The 22,246-nt window shown below is 35.8% G+C and overlaps 1 protein-coding gene across 7 annotated transcripts in view; it reads right to left on the reverse strand.

Annotated features, from left to right (window-relative positions):
* The window catches only part of LOC123869656 (CUGBP Elav-like family member 4), an 895,280-nt gene that overhangs the window by 761,456 nt on the left and 111,578 nt on the right, over positions 1-22,246 (reverse strand). For 2 of the 7 annotated variants that reach the window (XM_045912649.1, XM_045912650.1), the window contains exon 1: positions 20,714-20,927. The exons of the other annotated variants lie outside the window; for them this stretch is intronic. In XM_045912649.1, the coding sequence (XP_045768605.1) occupies positions 20,714-20,767 (54 nt within the window). In that variant the 5' untranslated portion in view covers positions 20,768-20,927. Of the gene's footprint in view, positions 1-20,713; positions 20,928-22,246 lie in introns of those variants that run through there. 7 annotated transcript variants of the gene reach the window in all.

The following is a 22,246-nucleotide window of genomic DNA, read 5'->3' on the forward strand; positions in this document are numbered from 1 at the left end:
AAACAGGTTTTTATTTATTTTTATGCATAATAGTTTTTGACTTATCGTGCAAAATGTTGGAAAAAATAGCCGAGTACGGAACTCTTAGTGCGCGAGTGTAACTCGCACTTGGCCGGTTGTTTTGCATAGACATAGTCGAGGAAAAAGTATTATAGACTACTTTTCCTTTCAAAAAAAACAAATAGTTCGCGCAGGATAGCATGCTAAAACACATGATAAAATAACTTAGGCATTGCATAAAATATTGTAACAAACCTCAATTATTATTAAAACCTTGAATCACGCGAGTGATGCCGCGGGTAATAGCTAGTTCAAAAATAAAACCATCATAAAGATCCACGAGGGATAACCACGTGCAAATGATAGTAATTATCCTATTGTTTCAGGTGTTATGGTAGACTGTACAATGTATACAACCAAAATCTAAATACAAAATACCGTACTAATGCTGTAAAAGACAATAAACTAATGCTATTATGCAAATGAAAAAAAAGAAATCATAATGGAATACAAGAAACCGCGCTAATGCCATAAAAGGACGATGAATCATCAAATTTCATTTAGCGGCTAGGACAAATAGCAAGGCTATTGGGATATAGCATTGTCAGCCGGTAATAACTGTAAAACTATAAGCCTTTAAGAATATTTGATTCTGAAAAATTATAATTCTAGTCAATAACTAATTATACAAAATTCAACTTTCCGTTTATTTAAAAACATGGTTTTCCTTATCACAAACGGTATAATGAAACCTTGAGTATTGAGTTTTACATATTTATAAAAGCTCTTGAAATAAATGTGAAACCCATGTAAAATTTAAACAGTTAAAAATTTATTTTTTAGAAATTATTAAAAATATAGATCAATGCCACTGCTCTGATAGGCATTGATCTATTCTCTACCGAAATCGCGTTTTACAATTTTTTTCAAATTTTGAAAATTAAATTATTCCCTTTCAATGACAGGGAACAATAGATACCAATGCAGCTATTTGCTCGAGGCAATACTTATTTATTAACTAGCTGATGCCCGCAGCTTCACCCGCGTGGATTTAGGTTTCTAAAAATCCCGTGGGAACTTTTGATTTTCCAGGACAAAAGTAGCCTATCCGTAATAGCCCGTCCCCGGGATGCAACGCATTTCTGTACCACGTAAAAAACATCTAAACGGATGATCCTTTAAAAATCCCGAGGGATCACCAGGATTTAGGAATGCAATTCCTTACAGCATCATATAAACACAATTTAAAAATATACAAAAAGTTTTAATCTATCTTTAAGAAAAAATAGCGAGTATTAAAAATACCTAGTATTGAGAAGTGATAGTCGCACTACAATTTCAGGTAAATCGTAAATAATCCGATAACAATTGCTAAGCAAACAAGCGTTACGTCCGTTCTCGGAGAGGCCTCGGCCGATACTAATTTCCTAGTTCAATTTACTATTGCTTGTTGCACGGTTTTGTAGTGTGTTTCAAGATTATTTTTTGGAAACAAATATTAATTAAATTTAAATATTTTTTTTCTGTTTATATTGCAAATATGTTCTTCTTTAATGAGTACTTAGTTTTATTTATAAATGAAGAAAAATAACCCACCTAAATGACAGTTTTATGTGTCTGTAGTTTTATGAAATTATGATTTTTTTGTTTGAATTTTTATAATGTAAAAAATGCCAAACGAAAGATTTGGTTCTGTCATCTTATTAGTTCAGGACCTTTTCTTTGGTAAATATATCTCTTTGTGAGAATCGACCAAGTAACTTTTGATGTAGTGAACGTCAAAGATGACACGAAATCCAAAATTCAGTAATAGTCTTTTGGTATTTTAGGCAAGAAAAGATAAACTATGAATAAATTGCAAAATGTTGTCTGTCAATTTAATAAAACAGGAAATATTCTACAAAGTAGTATATACATGTTTTACATAAATGCAGTGTTTAATAAAATATAGGGGGGCAAAATGGCTTAAGAATAGCTCATGCCGGTTCAACACTCTTAAGCGATTTTATTGTTTATTCGAATGCACTTTAAGAGCTTTTTTTAGGTATGAGAACTTTTTACGATTATTTAATTGCACTGTTTTATAATATTTTTTGATGTTTCATATTTCAAACGATGTAAAATTTTATTTTATTGCTATAATTTATTGGTGGAACCTGGGTTTATTTAAAAGACCAATGAAATTCAATAAAATGCATTAAGCCTTAGAGTTAACTGGTCCGACATACTTTCTAAGCCCACTAGTAGAGTCATACATATCAAATAGACTAATATTATAAGACTGAAACTACTAGGTCTATCCTCAATTTAGGTGGGCAAACGTCATCAAAGGCGTGCCAGGGAGCCGCTGGATTTAGGCGGCGTACGATAGTGACGAATGGAAGTCCCTACAAGAAGTACAAGAAGGGCATCTATAGGTTGATAATGATAATGATGATAAAATTAAACCTACTTTAACTATACTTACTTCTAATGATATAAAACCACAGCGATTCTTTACCCATCCATTGCACCGAGCTCCATTGAGGAGTTCCGTCTTTGATTTTCGAAGATCTTCATCAAGTCTTGACCAATATTATATGAGACCACTTTAAAAGCAATTTTACTTTAAAATTGGCTCATCTAATCAAAAGTTACACATAAACATCGATCAAACATATAAAATCTACATACTATACATAAGGGTTGAATTAAAAACCTCCTCCATTTTGTAGTCAGTTCAAAATCCGTAATTTCCCCGTCAGCCTATCTGAAAATGTCCTTATCGGGCCCATTCGCTATTATACTCAAAATCTATACCCAGATGACATCTACTTATCTCTAGTCCGGGTAAATTATTCCCTCACGACGGTCCCGACTTTTGTCCGGATCAGATCCTTTGTCGATGCTACACAATAAAATTTTATCCGGGAAACCTATTCGCAGTTACCTTTTATTATTATGTTGCAGATGCTATCCGGCTACTTTTCAGTGGCGGCCATTGTTGGTCCGCATAATGGGGGGTAACCTTTTTATTCCGCTTCAGATTTTGGATGGTACTCCGTTGATATAAACAAAGTCAGAGACATACACTAATCGCATAGGTTTTTGAGACCCACTCAAAGAGTATCTTTTAACACGCTTGCCCCAAAAAAGGAGTATAGGTAATGTTTTAGGGGTTCAGGCATGTACTTATGTTAGTTTCTCTACTCCACGAATACTTGTAATGCATGAACAGATTTGGATGTAAGAGATAACTTTAGAACTCTTACATAATACTGAGTGATACTGGCTATTAAGCTTTTTTGAAAAAAAAAACAATATTATGGCACGGCATTCGTGTTTTGATCTCTTTAAATTACAATAAATTATACAACTTGCTTCTCATAATCTGTTACCAAAATAAAATAGTACCTTCCAATTACAATCCGAGTATCTTCTTCTTCTTGGCATTTAATAGTGCCACGCCAGCTTCCGAGTATCTTTAAAATAAGAGTAAATAGGCACCTTCTAGACAAAAAGTCCCATCTTTGGCTACATGATCAGGTGTGATAGTAGTCAAGCGTGGTTCAAAATGAGACTAATAATAATTGTATTGTACTTAATGCATATCTTTGGCTACATATGTCAATGTACAACTCCAGTGAAGCTATCAGCTCATCTGACAAATAGGGACAAGCTATTTTGTTTTCTATCGCAAACACACTTGGGGTTGTATTTGCATGATTTTATTTTATTACGGTGAACATTTCGGGTTTTACTTACACGGTAGGAATATGAGTCGATATGCAAATGGATTTTTCGCGTACTTTAATGCTGTTCGGTTTTTTTTGGGTAGGTATTTACGCGTGGACGTTTGTTTCATAAAATGTTATGTACTAGATATCTACTAAAGCTTCATTCACCCCAACATAGTGACATTGTCACTGGGCATCTTGATACCTATAATAATAATTTAAAATGTAGCAAGGATCGTCGGAGAATGCCCCATATAAATATAACTATCCCGTAAAAATAAAATATTGGCGCTGGCATAGCGCACGACAGGTCGAGATGGCTTGTGTTGGTGGACTTGGGTGCGTTTGCAACCCTGGTAGCTTAAGTTTTAAGATTACGTAATTAATTATTATCATCATTACATTATTATCTTACAAATATCACAATTTGACAATCAAAAAGCGTACAATGATGCCGAGTTTCTTGCTGATAGATGCATTTAACGATTCAAAAGCTTGTAAAAGTTTAATTGAACCACTACCCATATTTATGCAAAAGTGTGTTAGTTAGTTTGTTAGTTTATTGGTTTGTTGGTTTGTCCTTTTATCAAGTCACAACGGCGCAATGGACCGACGTGATTTTTATATAGGTATAGTTACAGACCTGGAATGTGACATAGGATATTTTTTCCCTAAAAAGTCAAAGAGTTCCCACGGGATTCTTAAAAACGTACATCCAGGCGGGCGAAGTCACTTTAATCATCTAGTAAACAAGTGTAAATTAAAAAATTATAACACCCCCGGCAAGTGAAGGTTACAGTAACTAGAAAAGAGCTGATAACTTTCAAACGTCTGAACCGATTTTCTTGGATTATAGCTAAGAACACTCTCGATCAAGCCACCATTCAAACAAAAAAAACTAAATTAAAATCGGTTCATTAGTTTAGGCGCTACGGTGCCACAGACAGATACACAGATACACAGATACACACGTCAAACTTATAACACCCCTCTTTTTGGGTCGGGGGTTAAATATATTGATTTTGATTTTGATTTTGATGCCGAATTGGAATAAATTATTTAATTTTGATTGTTGTTCTTTTTACAACAACACAAGTTTATTGAAGGGCCGATTGAGCGACGAGTATTTTTCAACAGCGCGGCGGTGGACGTATCAATCAATTACAAAGGCCGACGCCTCAAGTGATATACGCTGTAGATAGGGTGAGCCGCACCTATCTAATGTGCAGTCTGAGTTACAAGAATCAGCGATCTTTGACTTGTGTAACATCCTATACCTAGCAATCAGTATGTATAGTCAAAGGCCGTAAGTCGTTTAGCACCTTAATGTTTAACCTTAAATCACATTCGCGTGGCGCGGTTATGCACATGTGCTAGGTGAGTGTGGTGTGTTTATAGGAAAAGCATCCTAAGTGCGACAGGTTTTTGATGCAATAAGTAGTTTCGCGGAATTGCTACTCGAATTCTGAGGCCAACTATACAACAACAAGGTTAAGTAGTAACATATTCGTCGCTCGAGCGCCGAGTATGATTTTTCAACAGCGCGGCGGTATACGAATCAATCAATTACAAAAACTGACGCCTCAGATGATATACGCTGCAGATAAGGTGAGCCGCACCTATCTAATGTGCAGTCGGAGTTATAAGAATCAGCGATCTTTGATTTGTGTAATATGCATACTTTTAACAAATAATTAACTTTAGTAAAATTATAGTCTAAAATTTAATGTACTCGTGCTTTCTTGAGGCGGAATGCATGAGCACACACCTACTTGAAACGGAATGCTAGCCTAGAATGCTTTTCAATCGCGCAATAATAAACATGATTTTAAATAAGCATGTGTGTCAGTCAGTCAGCTATAGCAATCGGTGAGTAGCCTTAACAGCTCAACGGCTAAAGGAACGAACTGAAATCCTAAATGTCGGCGGTTCAAAACTCAACCGTTGCACAAATGTTATACTTACGTTTTTTTATAATAAAATAGCGAGCAAACGAGCAGGTGAGACTTACTTCTAGCACAAGTTTTACACTTAGTTGGAGGGGAAAAGGGAAAATATGTCATGAATAATATAGTTAATACTCTTTTAAAAAAATCTATGTAATGTTGTAACATGTGATGCTCAAGAGCTGCTCGAGCGATGGTTATTTAAAACAGAGCGGTGGCGCGCGCGGTGGTAGGTAAAGCTTTTTCCGTAGTTTCAATAGAAAACTTAAATCGCTTAAATCTCCTAACTTGCGCCGAAACCGATGCCTATTGCTCACAGCACTAATCAATACCTATCCGCCAGCTATTTGCCGACATGACGATTTTATTAAATAAAAACTGGACATCCTGTATTGAATATTTCTGTACACAATTTCAGTAGCAAGAACTTTGAAATTCAGATATTTTTTGCTGAACATAAACGACTATGCATCCCCATTAATTTTACGAAAATTTGACAAATCAAAAATACAGGTATTTTATCTAGAACATGATGATTCATCATTGATGAGTTTGATTGCTTGATATTCAAATGATAATTAATTAATTAAACTTCGAGTTCGTTTGAATGGAAAGCACTTGGGAGAGCGCTAGGGTTGAAATTGAACTTCAAGTACTCTCCATTCAGTTTAAAAAGATTTTAAATGTTTAGTTTGTGTATGTGTGTGTTTGCGTGTAAGTATAATCTATAAATAATAATTAATCAATAATATAAACTAGTTAGATAAAATTACAAAGTTTTATTTGAAACTAGAGGATGCCCGCGACTTCGTTCGCGTGGATTTAGATTTTCATACTTAGATCCCGTGGAAATTGTTTGATTTTTCGGGATAAAAAGTTGCCTGTTTCGATTACAGGGACGCAAGCTACTTCGGTACCAAATTTCATACAAATCGGTTAAGTGGATGGGTCTTTAGGAATCGTGCGGGAACTCTTTGATTTTCCGGGATAAAAAGTAGCCTATGTCCGTCCCCGGGATATAAGCTAACCCTGTACCAAATTTCGTCAGAATCGGTTAAACTGTTGGGCCGTAAAAAGGTAGCAGACAGACGGACAGGCAGACTGACTGATAGACAGACTGACTGACAGACAGACAGCGACACTTTCGCATTTATAATATTAGTGTGGATCTACTATGAAAGTGACTCATTGAAAAGTTACTCGTATGCTGAGACGCAGGTGGCGAGCCAGTAAAGTACAGATTTTGTTGCAGTTAAGGCAGACTTGGGCCGCGAGCGTATGCTGCGACGCAGCTAAGTGGCACAGACTTCAAAATCTGCTCTGCCCTGTACTGCGTCGCCTGCGTCTCAGTAAGTGGCGCAGTGGTAAGCGCTATGGTATTAGTAGTCGGAGGTCCCGGGTTCGATACCCGGCAGGGGTTTGGAATTTTATAATTTCTAAATTTCTCGTCTCGTCTAGTGGGAGGCTTCGGCCGTAGCTAGTAACAACCCTACTAGCAAAGCCGTGCCTCCAAGCGATTTAGCGTTCCAGTACGATGCCGTGTAGTAACCAAAGGAGTATGGGTTTAATGAAAACTGCTATACCCCTTCCAGGTTAGCCCGCTTCCATCTTAGACTGCATCATCACTTACCACCAGTTGAGATTATAGTCAAGGGCTAACCTGTATCTGATAAAAAAAATGCTTAGTAATCGTCGCGTGTTGCGGTCGCGTAGCTCAAAGTCTACCTTTATAAATGTCTTAAGCTAGCAAATGACGTAACAAGCAAGCCATAATAGAGTCTAAACGTTCATGAAACCAAAGAATGGGGGCAGATGCCTTCGCCACGCCATATCTCCGCGTATTATTATTAATAATCCCCGGTATTGCTGGATCGCTGATGTCACTTGGAAATTACGCCTCCTCGCCGTCAACAAAGCTTGGAATTCGGAGCGTTGGAACTCTGTACAGCTTGGAATCGCTCAGGCATTTTCCAATTTACACTTCCAGTCATTTGTGATATTTTTATTAAGTAATTCTAATTCAGGGGAATTATTATTACTACGTGCCATTATTGTTTCAGAGCTATGTGCGTTTTAAACATTTTTTATTTTTTTAAGAATGCCAAGTTTTTCAAGCTGACAAGTATTCCCCTTTCCCCTCCAATCAAGCGCAAAGCTTGTGCTAGGATTAGGTACGACAATAGTGCCGGTTCAAACCCCACCAATAGGTGGCACTTGGCAATAGTCCTAAATCTAACTAAATCCACGCGGACGAAGTCGTGGGCGTCAGCTAGTGATTCACAAAGTTATGATTAATGTCGCATTTATTAGTTACCACGGATGCATGTATGTGGATAGACTATTCAATATTAAATTCATCCACAAAACAATGCGTTTGAATATTTAACAAATCTGTCTATTGTGAAATGTAATTCCGGCTATTGTTTTCAGTTTTTCTGAACGTTTTTTGCAAGATTAAACTACACACGATGATGTTTTTCTATTTTTATTATTCTTTATAGGGTTCCGTATCTAAAAAGGAAACACGAAACCCTATAAACGTTCGGTAAAGAATCACAATAACTTCTGTCATTTTTCTCTCGATGCCATCCTATTCCTTCTTTTATGTACTTATAAGGACTACTGGCTAGATTTTAATTTAGATTTAGATTGCACTACATTGTAGCTATATAGGGAGGTATATTCGCCAAGCGAATAATCTCTTAAAATAAAGATTTAAAAAAAACTTTGTGTCTGTCTATCTTTCGTGTCTGTCAAAAAACCTATGGTACTTGCCGTTGATCTAGAATCATGGGCAGGTAAGTTTATAGCTCTTATAGAATAAGTAAAAAAAAAATCTGAAAACCGTGTGGTTACATCACAAAAAAAAAATGTTGTTCATGGACAACTAAATTATTAGTATTTTCAATTTTCAAACTAAGATTTTTATACCAAGTGGGGCATCATATGACAGGGCTTTATTTGTACATTCTAGAACAGGTTTTTTTATGCATAATGGTTTCGATTTATCATGCAAAATGTCGGTAAAAATACCTTAGTACGGAATCCCCTTACTGCGCCAGTCTGACTCACTCCCCATTGAATTTTTAAAACCCTAATTTCACACGGCCGAAGTCGCAAATAATAAAAATACTAACTAAACTTTGACTAAATCAATCTAAAGTAGCATATGAGATTGATTTTATGGATGCGTGTTAGTTTAGGCCTATCTTACATCAATGTTGATCACACTAAAGTTTGAAATCAAGGTAAAAAGTTGGTGAAATATCGATTCACTTTCACCCGCTGAAATTTACAAAGGCGAGTTTGTAGGGCAGGTAGTGATAAATGTTCAAAAACACCGGGGCGGTACCGGGCCGGGTATTGTTATCGTGCGTATAAATTAGAACTCTATTGTCTGTTATGGCATAATTTTATGAGGATCTCGAAAATAATTAGGAAGTCTTTTTTAGGGTTCCGTAGCCAAATGGCAGAAAACGGAACCCTTATAGAATCGTCATATCTGTTTGTCTGTCTGCTGTCACAGCCACTTTTTTCCGAAACTATAAGAACTATACTGTTGAAACTTGGTAAGTAGATGTATTCTGTAAACCGCAATAAGATTTTTCACAAAAATAGAAAAAAAAAACAGTAAATTTTGTTATACATGTTGTAAGGGTGCATTTCGAAGTGGGTGGGTGTGGAAGGCGGAGAATCGTTTGTGGTGGCGCGAAGGGTATCAGTCCAACAGTGACGTTTTCTCTCAGAGACACACAAAAGAAAGGAGAAGAACTAAATGTGAGCACTCTGTCTCCACGCAGTCTTGTTTGTCTTGATTTTGTCAAAGATTTCAAGAAATTAAATATCACTTGCTTTAACGGTGAAGGAAAACATTGTCAGGAAACCTGAATGTCTAAGAGTTCTCCTAATGTTCTCAAAGGTGTGCGAACCAATCCACACTGAATCAGCGTGTCGAACTATGGCCTAAATCCTTCTCATTCTGATAGGAGACCCGTAGTAGGCCGGTGATTGGTTGATCATGGTGATTTACCTAACTTTATTCTTCTTCTTTATAGTCGTATTTCTTCATTACTGAGAGTTCTCTTGCGATAATAATGCGGTGGGTTCTTAGATCCTTCATACAACTGACTTAGAGAACGAAATTTCGATTCTTAGGTTTTACAGTTGTTATCAGATGTACCTAGCCTACCTACCCCCTAAATAACTAAGCCAAACGAAAAAAGAAGTTAATAGAGAAGTGCCTACACGATCTAACTTTTCGCTAGCTTTAGAGTTTGTTCCAAAATTCGGTTTAGCTGTTCGCAATCTGAAACGAGCGGGGCCTGCGCTCGCATCGGCACGTATGCGCTTGTTTTCTTTTAATTAAGTCCGATGGAGCAACTTGCGGCTTCATTTGGGGATACAAACACGTGCTTGGAATATACACGGGGCGGGGCAATTTTGTCTCTTGCTACTCCAATACACTGATACTAATGCAATATAATCCGGTGATACTTTAGTGGTTAAAATGTCAGCCTCCTTTTCGAAGGTCTGGTATGTTTAAAAGCTTCAACTTTTCGGATTTATGCGTGTTTTAAAGTGATTTGATATCACTGGCTTTCTTTTAATGTTCTCAAAGGTGTGTGAAGTCCGCCAATTCGGAATAGGCCAGCCTGGCAAACTATGACCTAAATCCTTCTCATTTTGAAAGAGACCAGTTCTCAGTAGTGGGCCGGTGACCATGTGGGTTGATCATGATGATGTACCTAACTAATGAGTCGGGCCTGCACTCACATCGGCACGTATGCGTTTGTTTTCTTTGGTGGGGTTTGATGGGGCAACTTGCGGCTTTATTTGGGGATACAAACACGTGCTTGGAATATACACGGGGCGGGACAATTTTGTCTCTTGCTCTACTGATACTAATGCAATTAATAATAATAATCAGTGATACCCTAGTATAATGTCGGCCTTCTTTTCGAAGGTCTAGGATATTTAAAAGCTTCAACTTTTCGGATTTATGTGCGTTTTTTAAACAATTAAATATCACTTGATTTATACTTTAACGGTGAAGGAAACCTGTATGTCTCGGAGTTCGTCATACTGTTCTCAATAGTGTGTACAATCCGCAAGTCTACAAATCCGCACTTGCCCAGTATGATGAACTATGGCCTATAAGTATTGAGCTAGTGAAGGATTGTGATGATGAATACTTATTGATGTATTACTGATGATTGATGAATGATGCATTACTTATTTATAGGACGTAACGTAAAACGTTATGTTGGAAGACCACCCACTACATGGACGGACAATTTCAAGCAACTCCTTTACCCGATTACGTCCACATTGGTAACCAGTTGGTAACTATATAAATAATTTGTAACCAGCTACGAATCTATCTATCCTGGGACTAATAAGCTGCCATTTTTATCATGAAATCGGAATACATTTGAGATTGCAAAAGCATAAACTTTTTGCATCAACTTTATAGCTACTCGAGCCTCAGAGAGTTCGAATAAATAAGCACTTATCTGGTTTAAGCTTGTTTGTTTACTTACTGCTGGGTTTGCCTGATACGAAGCAGTCTACTGCTTAAACTAAAAGCTACATCACACTAATATTATAAAGGAGAAAGTTTGTATGTGTGTGTGTGTGTGTGTGTTTGTTACTCCTTCACGCAAAAACTACTGGACGGATTGGGCTGAAATTTAGAATGGAGATAGATTATACCCTGGATTAGCACATAGGCTACTTTTTATCCCGGAAAATTAAAGAGTTCCCACGAGAATTTTAAAAAACCTACATCCACGCGAACGAAGTCGCGGGTATCAGCTAGTTTCAATATAAATTCAATGTTCTCATAGATCAGAAACATAATTAGTGCCTAAACATTGATATAAGAAAATTGTAAGTATAAAGTTTCGCTTTTCGAATATTTACTCGGTGTATTAACTGTAGGTACTTACTGCATCCGTCTGTATGTCTGTCTGTATCTCAAAGCCACATAACTCTCTATGAATTAGGTAGGTACTTATACCTACTGACATTATGAGGTCAGAGTCATAAATGTTACTTCTGAAATATGAATTTTCACAAATGACTGTCCCAGAAACAGATTTCAGCTCTAAAACTGTTTTACTAACTGATGCCTGTGACTTGATCTGTGTGGATTTAAGTTTTAAAAAACCTGCATTTGTGTAGAAACTTTTTGATTTTGTGAGATAAAAAGTAGCATAATAATATGCGTCTCTGGAGTGAAAGCTATCTCTATCTCTCTCTATAGTCATTATTCCTCATTACTGAGGGTCGTGACCCCTTTCCATTAATACTAAAATGGTAGGAGTTTTCTTGGGATAATAATGAGGTGGGTTCCAAGATCCTTCCGCATACAACTCTCTAAGAGAACGTGATTTCGACTCTTAGGTTAATTTACAGTTATTATCAGATGTTAGTGAAAATAACCGTGACCGTGCTCTCCGAGACACTGAGGAAACGAAAAGGCCAAATTCAGACCTCTGAAGTCGGTCACCCATCAGTTACTGACTTGGGTCAACGTTGCTTATTAATCACAATCGATTGATATGCGTTGTCACAACTAGACCACACGCATGTATCTCTATACCAACTACTAAATTTCATTAAAATCGGTTAAACGGATGGACCTTTGGAAACCCCGTGGGAATTCGATTAATTATATTCCGAGAATAGAATAGAATAGAATAGAATAGAATAGATTTTTATTCAAATAAACTTTTACAAGTGCTTTTGAATCGTCAAATAATTTACCACTGGTTCGGAATGAGATAAAAGTAGACCTCTGTCAGTTTCCAAGATCAAGCTATCGCTTTTGATTTTACCGAAATCAATAAAACGTAGGCATGGGTTGTGAAAAGGTAAAGACAGGTCACACTTTCGTATCTATAATATTAGTATGGAATTAGTATGGATTACATTTTTTCTTTTTATCATCACTAAAAAAACTTATCTTTGGTTTTTGTATCAACGATTGGTGCTTATAAATTTTGACATACTCTAACTATGTTGCAACCATTATAATGCGCTGGCCTGAGATCTATTTCCATACACCATCCATACAGCGAGTGAAGTCGTAAATAATCCATTTGGTGGAGAATCGAATGCGTGCATTCGTTGTAGTTATAAATAGTAGCATTTCGGATTATCGTATGGTTTACATCGAATCGGATGCTCTTTGGCTGTTGGATAGGGTTAGAAGTAATATTGTTTAAAAATTGTTTTACTTTAACGTTATAATAATAATATGCGGAATAGGCTAAAACAAGTTAATTAAAGTTATTTTTAGCGATGGTGGCGATCTCATGTGGGTCTACAATTTAAGTAGTCAAATAGGTATAAAAAATCGTCACAATTGATTAAATGGATGGACCGTGAAAAAGTAGTAGATACACACACTATAATCACACTAATATTATAAAGGAGAAAGTTTGTATGTGTGTGTGTATGTTTGTTACTCTTTCACGCAAAAACTACTGGACGGATTGGGCTGAAATTCAGAATGGAGATAGATTATACCCTGGATTAGCACTTTTTATTATTCTTATTTTTATAGTACTTTTTATCCCGGAAAATCAAAGAGTTCCCACGGGAATTAAAAAAACCTACATCCACGCGAACGAAGTCGCGGGCATCAGCTAGTTACTAATAAAGATAAAATTGAAGTGTATGGAATGTATGTCTGTAATTTCGAAATAAGTACCTCATATTAAACTATGGTTATTTGAACTGTACCATAACTGAGTCACATGTTTTTAAAATTTTTGTCTGTCTGTCTGTCTGCTTGAACGGGGTAGTCTTCGGAACTGCTAAACATATTATGACGGGATTTTCATCTACGCGGATGAAGTCGCGGCACTAATTAAGTCATCTTAATCTTAGTACGGATTTAATATGTTTTTTGGTTGCATATTGTAAATATTTATCAGTAGGTATATTTTTTATAATAGAATAGAATTATTTTAAAAATATAGTTGTTGTTGGCACTTGTGAAGGTTTCTGACATTCAACAACCTATAATAACAGCTTGGAATAGTTGATTCGCTAAATAGAGAATGAATTTTTAATTTACATGGTTATTCAAAGCTAGCGTTAAATTTCAGTATTAATTAATTATTATTTTATGCTCGAATTATTAATTTGAATAGAGATTAAAAAGTAACGCCAAACAAGGTAAATAATATTATAATATTTCAATGAAAGTTTAACAAAACAACAATATCTATTGTACCTATAGGAATGATAGTAATATTTTTTTTAAATTAGTCCAGTCCGAGTTGGACTCGCACACGAAGGGTTCCTTACCATGGTACAAGATATAACGCTTTTCATTTTTAACCCCCGACCCAAAAAGAGGGGTATTATAAGTTTGACGTGTGTATCTGTGTATCTGTGTGTCTGTGTATCTGTGTATCTGTGTATCTGTCTGTGGCATCGTAGCGCCTAAACGAATGAACCGATTTTAATTTACTTTTTTTTGTCTGTAAGGTGGCTTGATCGAGAGTGTTCTTAGCTATAATCCAAAAAAATTGGTTCAGCCGTTTAAGAGTTATCAGCTCTTTTCTAGTTTTCTTGTAGAAAAGAAGGTTAGATAACCGTTAGGTTCATAATATTATGTCAATTGACAAATGTCAAGCTCTCAAGATGGACGTTGCCTAAATACATAATTATTTATTTGAAAATGATGTTTTGGAAAACTCAGATACTTTAGAATAGTCCAAGAAAATCAGTTCAGCCGTTTGAAAGTTATCAGGTCTTTTCGGTCTTTTCTAGTTACTGTAACCTTCACTTGTCGGGGGTGTTATAAATTTTTAATTTACACTTGTTATTTATAATACTAATGAACCGATTTTAATTTAGTTTTTTTTTTGTTTGAAAGGTGGCTTGATCGAGAGTGTTCTTAGCTATAATCCAAGAAAATCGGTTCAGCCGTTTGAAAGTTATCAGCTCTTTTCAAGTTATTACTGTAACCTTCACTTGTCGGCGGTGTTATAAATTTTCAATTTACACTTGTTTTCATGGCGACAATTTCGAAGTTTTTATTTGCTGTTATAGCGTCTATAGAAAGAAATACCTACCTACTTTGTGAAAATTTTGTTCTCTCTACCTGTTACGGTTTATGAGATACAGCTCGCTGATAAGCAGACGGATGGATAGCAAAGGCATAGTTATAGGGTCCCGTTGAAACCATTCGAATACGGAACCCTAAAAACAATTGGAAGTAGCTCAATCAGCTACACGATAATTGGTCGAAATAACAACATACTAACAAGTCAAACTTAGGTATAAGCTTTTAAAAACAAAAAGGTACTTACATAGCTATAGGAAAATTTTAATGAAAGTGTGAATTTTACATAATAATAATAATTATTATAAACTAAAAGCAATTATAATGATCAATGAATAATGTCGGTCCGTTCATTGAGGAGTCCATTTAATTATCGGCTGTATTATGGAGTGGTAATCAGATTTGTATTAAAGATAATTCGGTATTCGGCGATAATTGGCCGAGCATATCGATATTTGTTTTTAATTAAAGCTTGCGTGTTTATTTTATTTCCCTCTGTAACCTCTCATTAATATTATCTACCCATTTAAAACTCTTTAAAATATTTACTTTTACAATAATATTACGATCCTCTGTCTCTATAGTCGTATTCCTCATTACTGAGGGTCATGACCCCTTTCCATTAATCTTATAATGGAAGGAGTTCTCTTGCGATAATAATGCGGTGGGTTCCCAATAATTTGAAAATTTGATACTAGGTATTTAACCCCCAACCCAAAAACCCTCTGTTTTCTCTTCCAATCCGCACTGGGACAGCTTGGGTGGACCATATGGCCTAAAGTCTAAGCCCTTCTCATTCTGAGAGGAGATCCGTGCTCAATAGTGGGCCGGCGATAAATCAAAAACTATTATTCAATAAATAAATAGAAATCTGTTTTATAATGTGCAGGTAAAGCACTGTTTTATGATACCCCACTTGGTATACTTATCTTACTTTGAAAATTGAAAATACTAATTATTTGTTCATGAACACATTTTAATTTTTTTTTGATGTAACCACAAATTCGTGGTTTTCGGATTTTTCCTTTACTTGTGCTATAAGACATATCTACCAAATTCCTTTCATGATTCTAGATCACGAGAAGTGCTCTATAGGTTTTCTTGACAGACACGACAGATGGACAGACAGACAGCCAGGCAACAAAGTGATCCTATAAGTTCCTCTTTTCCTTTGAGGTACGGTCCCTAAATTAAAATAAATAGCAAACTGCCAAGGGTCACTGGTAGATATCTGTTATAGAGATAAGTACTTCCCTGTCCAATTTTTCTTTCATTTTCCCTTTATAGTTACAAATTTCTGGTACAAATTGAAAAAAATTGTAGATCTGGTGTAACGTAAGGTCTCCTCACATAACTTTTTACAGTCAGTAAGTACATTATTACGTTTATTTTTAATCATTATAGGCAATCGCTTGACGACGTTAGATGCAATACAAGCGTTTAAATGCAATGTGCAATTGTGAACGTGCCTTTATTTACATCTAATCGCACTGGACTCGATTAAGGCACACGTGAATGCAGTAATTAATCTTTTTATAGATTTATTGCCACTCGACTTCGAACGGTTATGAAGCCTGTACAAGACGTGATCAATTTGGCAGAGTAGTAGCTATACCCATGGCATGCGACAGGTCGAGATGACAATCGGGGTATGAGGCGGGGAGATCCCCCGCACACCCGCAGAGGTTGGAATAGGGCGCCGTCACAAGTACCTCTCATCTCTCCGCCTAGTTAGGAACACATTTCACTAATAAGGCCCGATATCCACCTAAGCGGAGAGCGGAGAGGAGAGGAGATGTTCTGTCAGCCAATCAGATTCATCATAAATGACGCGAAAAATTTAACACGCCATTTAAAAAAAAACTGATTGGTTGACTGTACACATCTCCTCTCCTCTCCGCTTCGGTGGTTAACAGGCCTAAGTGGTGTACGTCCTCGGGTGGTCAAAATGAAAGATAATGACCCGCGAAACGCTAAGGCAGAGTTTACTAGACAAGTTTACTACATACAAACACACAAACACAAACTGTTAAAAAATAATCGTTGTTATTTTATCGTTTGCAACCCAGTTTTGTACACTGTCCGAGATAAAGAAGCATTTTATTGATAGAGCAACCAACGACCTCAAACAAGATTGTAGTAGATTTATATTTCCTTGTTATTCTATTGCTTTGTGATCCAACTTGAAGTTTTCTATTTTGTCGGCTCTTACAAGTCTCTCCAGCGTTCTTTAGAAAAATAAGCGATTCAAGTTTGTTTGTGTATTAGCTTATTGACATGATCAACCCATTACCGGCCCACTACTTTTTAGCTTATTACAACTATTAAAATAGGCTATTTGGCTTATAACTTTTGGAAATCGTTACAAATCGTTTTAAATTATTCTTTAGGTACTAGATGATGCCCGCGACTCCATACGCGCAGATTCAGGTTTTTAAAAAATTTTGAGGGAACTCTTTGCTTTCCGGAATAAAAAGTTGCCAAAGTCAATTTCTGTGGCGTAAGCTAGCTCTAAACCAAATTTCATATAAATCGGTTCTTAAAGGGATAAGAATCCCGTAGGAACTCTTTGATTTTTCGGGATAAAAAGTAGCCTATGTCCGCCCCCGGGATTTAAGCTAACTTTGTACCTTTCAGTAAAGTTGAGCTGTGAAAAAGTAGCAGACAGATAGACAGACAGACATACTTTCGCATTTATAATATTATATAGTAGGTATATTATGGATTAGATAATAAGCTCACTACATTGATATTTTTAAGATCGCGTCATCAAGACGAATCTAATGACGTATCATTTATCAAAATCGGTTGAGGTGTTGAGTAGTTATGAGCGGACATAGGAACGGACATACTTACATCCATACAGGGCAAGCATATAACCCTCCTTTTGGTTTTCACCTCAGTCGGGTAAAAACATGTGTTACTTTTAAAATTTTACGATTTGTAGTAGCCGAGAGGCTAGGAATAGATTCGTTCTGAATAGAAAGTGAAATAACGCATGAATATACTAGTAACGACGCCGTCTATTCAATACTGCAAGTGGTTTTAACTCTTAAATCCACTTTGCTGGGAAATTCTTTTTAAAACTTTCAATGTACCTAATTTGATTTATTATATTTGTGCAAATGCATTTGGACTAGCTCTCTGCATCTCTGGTAGTTGATGTTTGCTGTGGCCTTCTTAATCACGAGGTATATTTTTTTTATTCAGCCCTTGACTGCAATCTCACCTGGTGGTAAGTGATGATGCAGTCTAAGATGGAAGTGGGCTAACCTGGAAAGTGTATGCCAGTTTTTGTTAAACCCAATAAGTGTCCCTTTGGTTATACATGGCATCGTACCGGATTGCTAAACTTCTTGGCGGCACGGCTTTGCCGGTAGGGTGGTAACTAGGCACGGCCAAAGCATCCCATCAGACTACATCAGAAATTTAGAAATTATAAAATTCTAAACTCTTTTCGGAAATCAAACCCTCTCACTAATAAGAGAGAAGGGACCCGAATATCAGATATCGGTCCCGTTGGCATCCTTGGGGTATCTACTGAACCCAAAAAATCCCTTTTTCTTCTCGGTAGGAAAGACGTTTCGAACCAGTGGTAGATGCTTTTGCCGATTCATAATGTAAGGTTATTTTTAAAAAGTTGATTTGAGTTGTCAAAAATAATATAAAATTATTAATTTATCTAATGCAGGTAGTTTAATAAAATCGATATTTGGTTCATTCGATGTCATAAAATCTGTTACTAGGAGGACGACAAGATTGAACTTGCATAAATACGGGTGTTTCGAAGGTTTTAGTTCAGTCTCCTTCCGAGATTCGGAGCGATATCGCATATTTTCGGTATTTGGATTATGAACTGAATAATTAGATGTTGTGATAGCAATCACGCTCTAATTAAATTATTTATTTTGGCATTAGTTTGTTTAGATTAAAACTCTCGGATAACCTTACACATTAAACTTGTGTTTTTTTGTGTTGGTTTTGGAGAGGACATTCCAATAATTCGATAAAAATATTTAAATAATACCTGCTTTTCTGAGTGACGCCAATAATAAGTACTTGTAAAAGTCTAATTGAATAAAAATATTTTGAATTTATAATAGGTAGGTATAGTTAGGTGCTAGGTACTCTTCCCTTCCACGGATTCAAACAATGCAATGATTGCGCAGTCATTTAGCATCTATGGCTCATTGTTTGAGGCACTAACTCTATGGAGCCTGATCAGCGCCTCTAATTGCACGTACTAATTAGAGGAGCCTTCGCGCCTTTGAACGCCCATTCTGGCGGTTAATGGTTGAAAGTGAGCTTCACTTCTAAACAGACTGCGTGGATGAACCATGTATCTGAATATAACCGTACAGACATAGAGCTGAAATTATATTCTGACGTCAATGCCCAACAACGCCATAATTATCGCGATAATCAAGGCGTTAAACTGAGTGGCCACACCTGAACGGTTAACGTTTAATGCCAATTGAATGGGCGTTAAGAATCGTCTAACACCAAACGGCATTGTGAATACCGTTGTACGTTTAACGGGAAACGCCGTTGAACATCGCGTTTTTGCCCCTTAATGTGGCAGAGACATGACAGATACACAGTGCACAGATGGAATGTCACTGAAGAAGTGAAACTTGAAATTTTGAGGATAATACCAGTAACAAAAATATAGTTATAAGTTTAGGTAAGAACTAGTAGGTATTCCTCCCTTCAAAGGATTTTTTGGAAGGGAAATGGAAGTTTTATTGAACCCAGACCCCTAACGGTTTCTACACATCATACATAGTACAGGAACGCTTGATCGCTTGGCGGCACGACTATTGCCGTACGTGATGCGTGATGATCCATGATAAGGTGTAGAAAATTAGGTTTATATTATAAAAAATATAGCAGCAAACCTTAGCCTAGTTTTCAGTATTACAAAGTATGGTTACCAACTCACTAAAAATCTGTGTAAAGCGTACATGTCTATGGTAAAGCGAAAGTGAAATATAACGTGTAATGTAAATTGGGTTTGTTTACATTATTCATTTAAACACAATCTTCAATCGATTTTGAACTTTACTTTGTAGGTAATAACGCTGGAATTAGTCTATGAAAGCGAATGTTTCTTTTTCAAGGAACGTACAGGAAAATAATTAGACGCGTTTACATATTGTAAAAGGTACACTGTACGGTTTATTTCAGGGCCATGAATGGTGAATCTTTTGTATACCCCATTTGATCTAGACATTAAAAAAATATTTTTGCCAAAATATAATATTATTTTTAATAAAAATCATTTTTTAGATTCATTCATTCGCAATAAGATTGTTGAAGATGAACAAGTCGAAGCCTTCGACTAGTCTTGGTGACTTCTAATAGTATTAAATAATAATGCTTGCCCAACCTTATTGCGAATGAAAGAATCTTTTGATTTTTATTCAAACTAATATTAGCGCTGTGAACGGACTGACAAACTTAGTCGCGCCTTAGATGATTTTCGTAAACAATCAACTAGTACAAAAATCACACTGAAATAGAAGTAAAAAGAATTTTATTCAAATAATTTTTTACAAGTTTACTTTTTATAACTCTTTATACCGGTTTACTTTTTCCCATAAACTTTAATCTACGTGTTTTATTGGACCTATCTATATATAAGTATTTTTGTTTAATTTTCAATACGTTATTCGTGCAAAATAGCCACCCATGTAGCATTTGCAGTACACTGATGCATTTCTGGCCTTAAAGGAATTTATAAAGGAAGATCGAAAGAAAAAGCTTTTGTTTTTGAAAGCTGTACCACACATTGCCAGTTATACCTACCCCTTATCTATGCTCTATCATCTCTATCCTTCTAATCCATGTCTATTCCCTTTGCATAACCCATATAATATTATCATGTTCAATAAAAACACCATAAAACATTGATGTCACAGAAAAATAATTGTAGAAATCTGGTCACAAAAGCTCCGCCCAAAACTCACCAAATCATCGTAGTAATTCGCAATATGCGAGTAAATCAGCGAATCGTAATCCATAGCTCACTCAAATCACACACACCAAATTCGGGATAACACTCCGAGATTCGGGACCGAATTCCGGGATTTGGGACCACACTACGGGATTCGCGGAAACCGGGATGATTCGGCAATTGTTGAATCGCTGATCAATCTCCCTGGTGCGGTGGCGTCGAACTAAGACGCATTGGTCGAATAACGGCTGACGTACACTACCGCCTGTAAAGCTAAAATAAGACCAAATTTTAAACACAAATCTTTGGTGCGTCGAGAGCACGCATAGAGTTGCTGTTACCGCTTGTTTTCGTATGTTGCGTCAGTTAATGGAAAGTGAATCATTCTTTGATAATAATTTATCATACATGTGGTTTCCATTTTCAATCTACCTATCTGTAATATATCGGTAAGCTTCCTAGCAACGTTGTATTTTTCCAATCTTTTACAAAATATTTCAGAGAAGCTACGTAACAAATTGACAAATAATAATAAATAAATTGAATATAGAAACCCCATTTTAAAGCATCCTTTCTAGTTATTGGATTTTATCATAATTGTTATTATTTCTATATAAGAATAATAATTGGCATTCTGACATGCAGTGTTTAGATTATAGATACATTTTTTTACTGTCTTTAATTTCTGTCTATTTTTAAATAAACTTTGAGCTATGAATATTAGGTATATACTAGATATTCAGAGCTAGAAATCTATTTAACCATTTAAATTTTGCTTTTTAAATTTAGACAATGAATCAAATAAACTATGATTTCGCTAATTATAATAACATATTGACGGCAAAGACATATTCATACACAACTATGTAAATAACACTACACTCTACATTTAGATGATAATTTTCTTATTTTTACAATGTTATTTTTCATTTTTTATGAATTAGTACTCGAAATAAAGAAACCCAATAAATAAATTAAAATTTCCGTAATTGTTACGAACACACCAAAGTATATTTTTGGTATCATTAACAACTCTATATACATCTTTGAATGTTACTAGAGGAAGCGAGTTATAGCGTACGCACGTCGACTTACTTCAAACATTTTATGTTAGTTTGTTTTATAATTTCACGGGAACCTTTCTTATTTATATTGTGAGAAAAATAGGTATATAAATAAGTAGGTATCTGGAGAATGGTTAAGTATGAGTTTCACCATTGACTATCAGTCAAATTCAATAGATATTGACTGTCCATAGTTCGGCAAATTTATATTTTTTTTAGGTTATTGATCTTTATCTCAAAAGATTGTACTTTTAAACTATAAAGTTTTTGACTATCGCTTGGATTACTTTAAACTCTGTTTCAGTATAAATCAACCCTAAGATAGGTAAGTGAAGATACAGGCTAAGGTAGAGCGCGCTAGCCTTCTTTTTTTCTATTCACTATAGGCAAGCGCTTGACCACAATCACACCTGATGGAAAGTGATGATGTGGTCTGTATGGTCTGTAGCCTGAAAGCCTATTCACTTGATTTGATTCAAATT

Source organism: Maniola jurtina, chromosome 11, assembly GCF_905333055.1.
Source record: "Maniola jurtina chromosome 11, ilManJurt1.1, whole genome shotgun sequence".
NCBI classification, from domain to species: Eukaryota; Metazoa; Arthropoda; class Insecta; order Lepidoptera; family Nymphalidae; genus Maniola; species Maniola jurtina.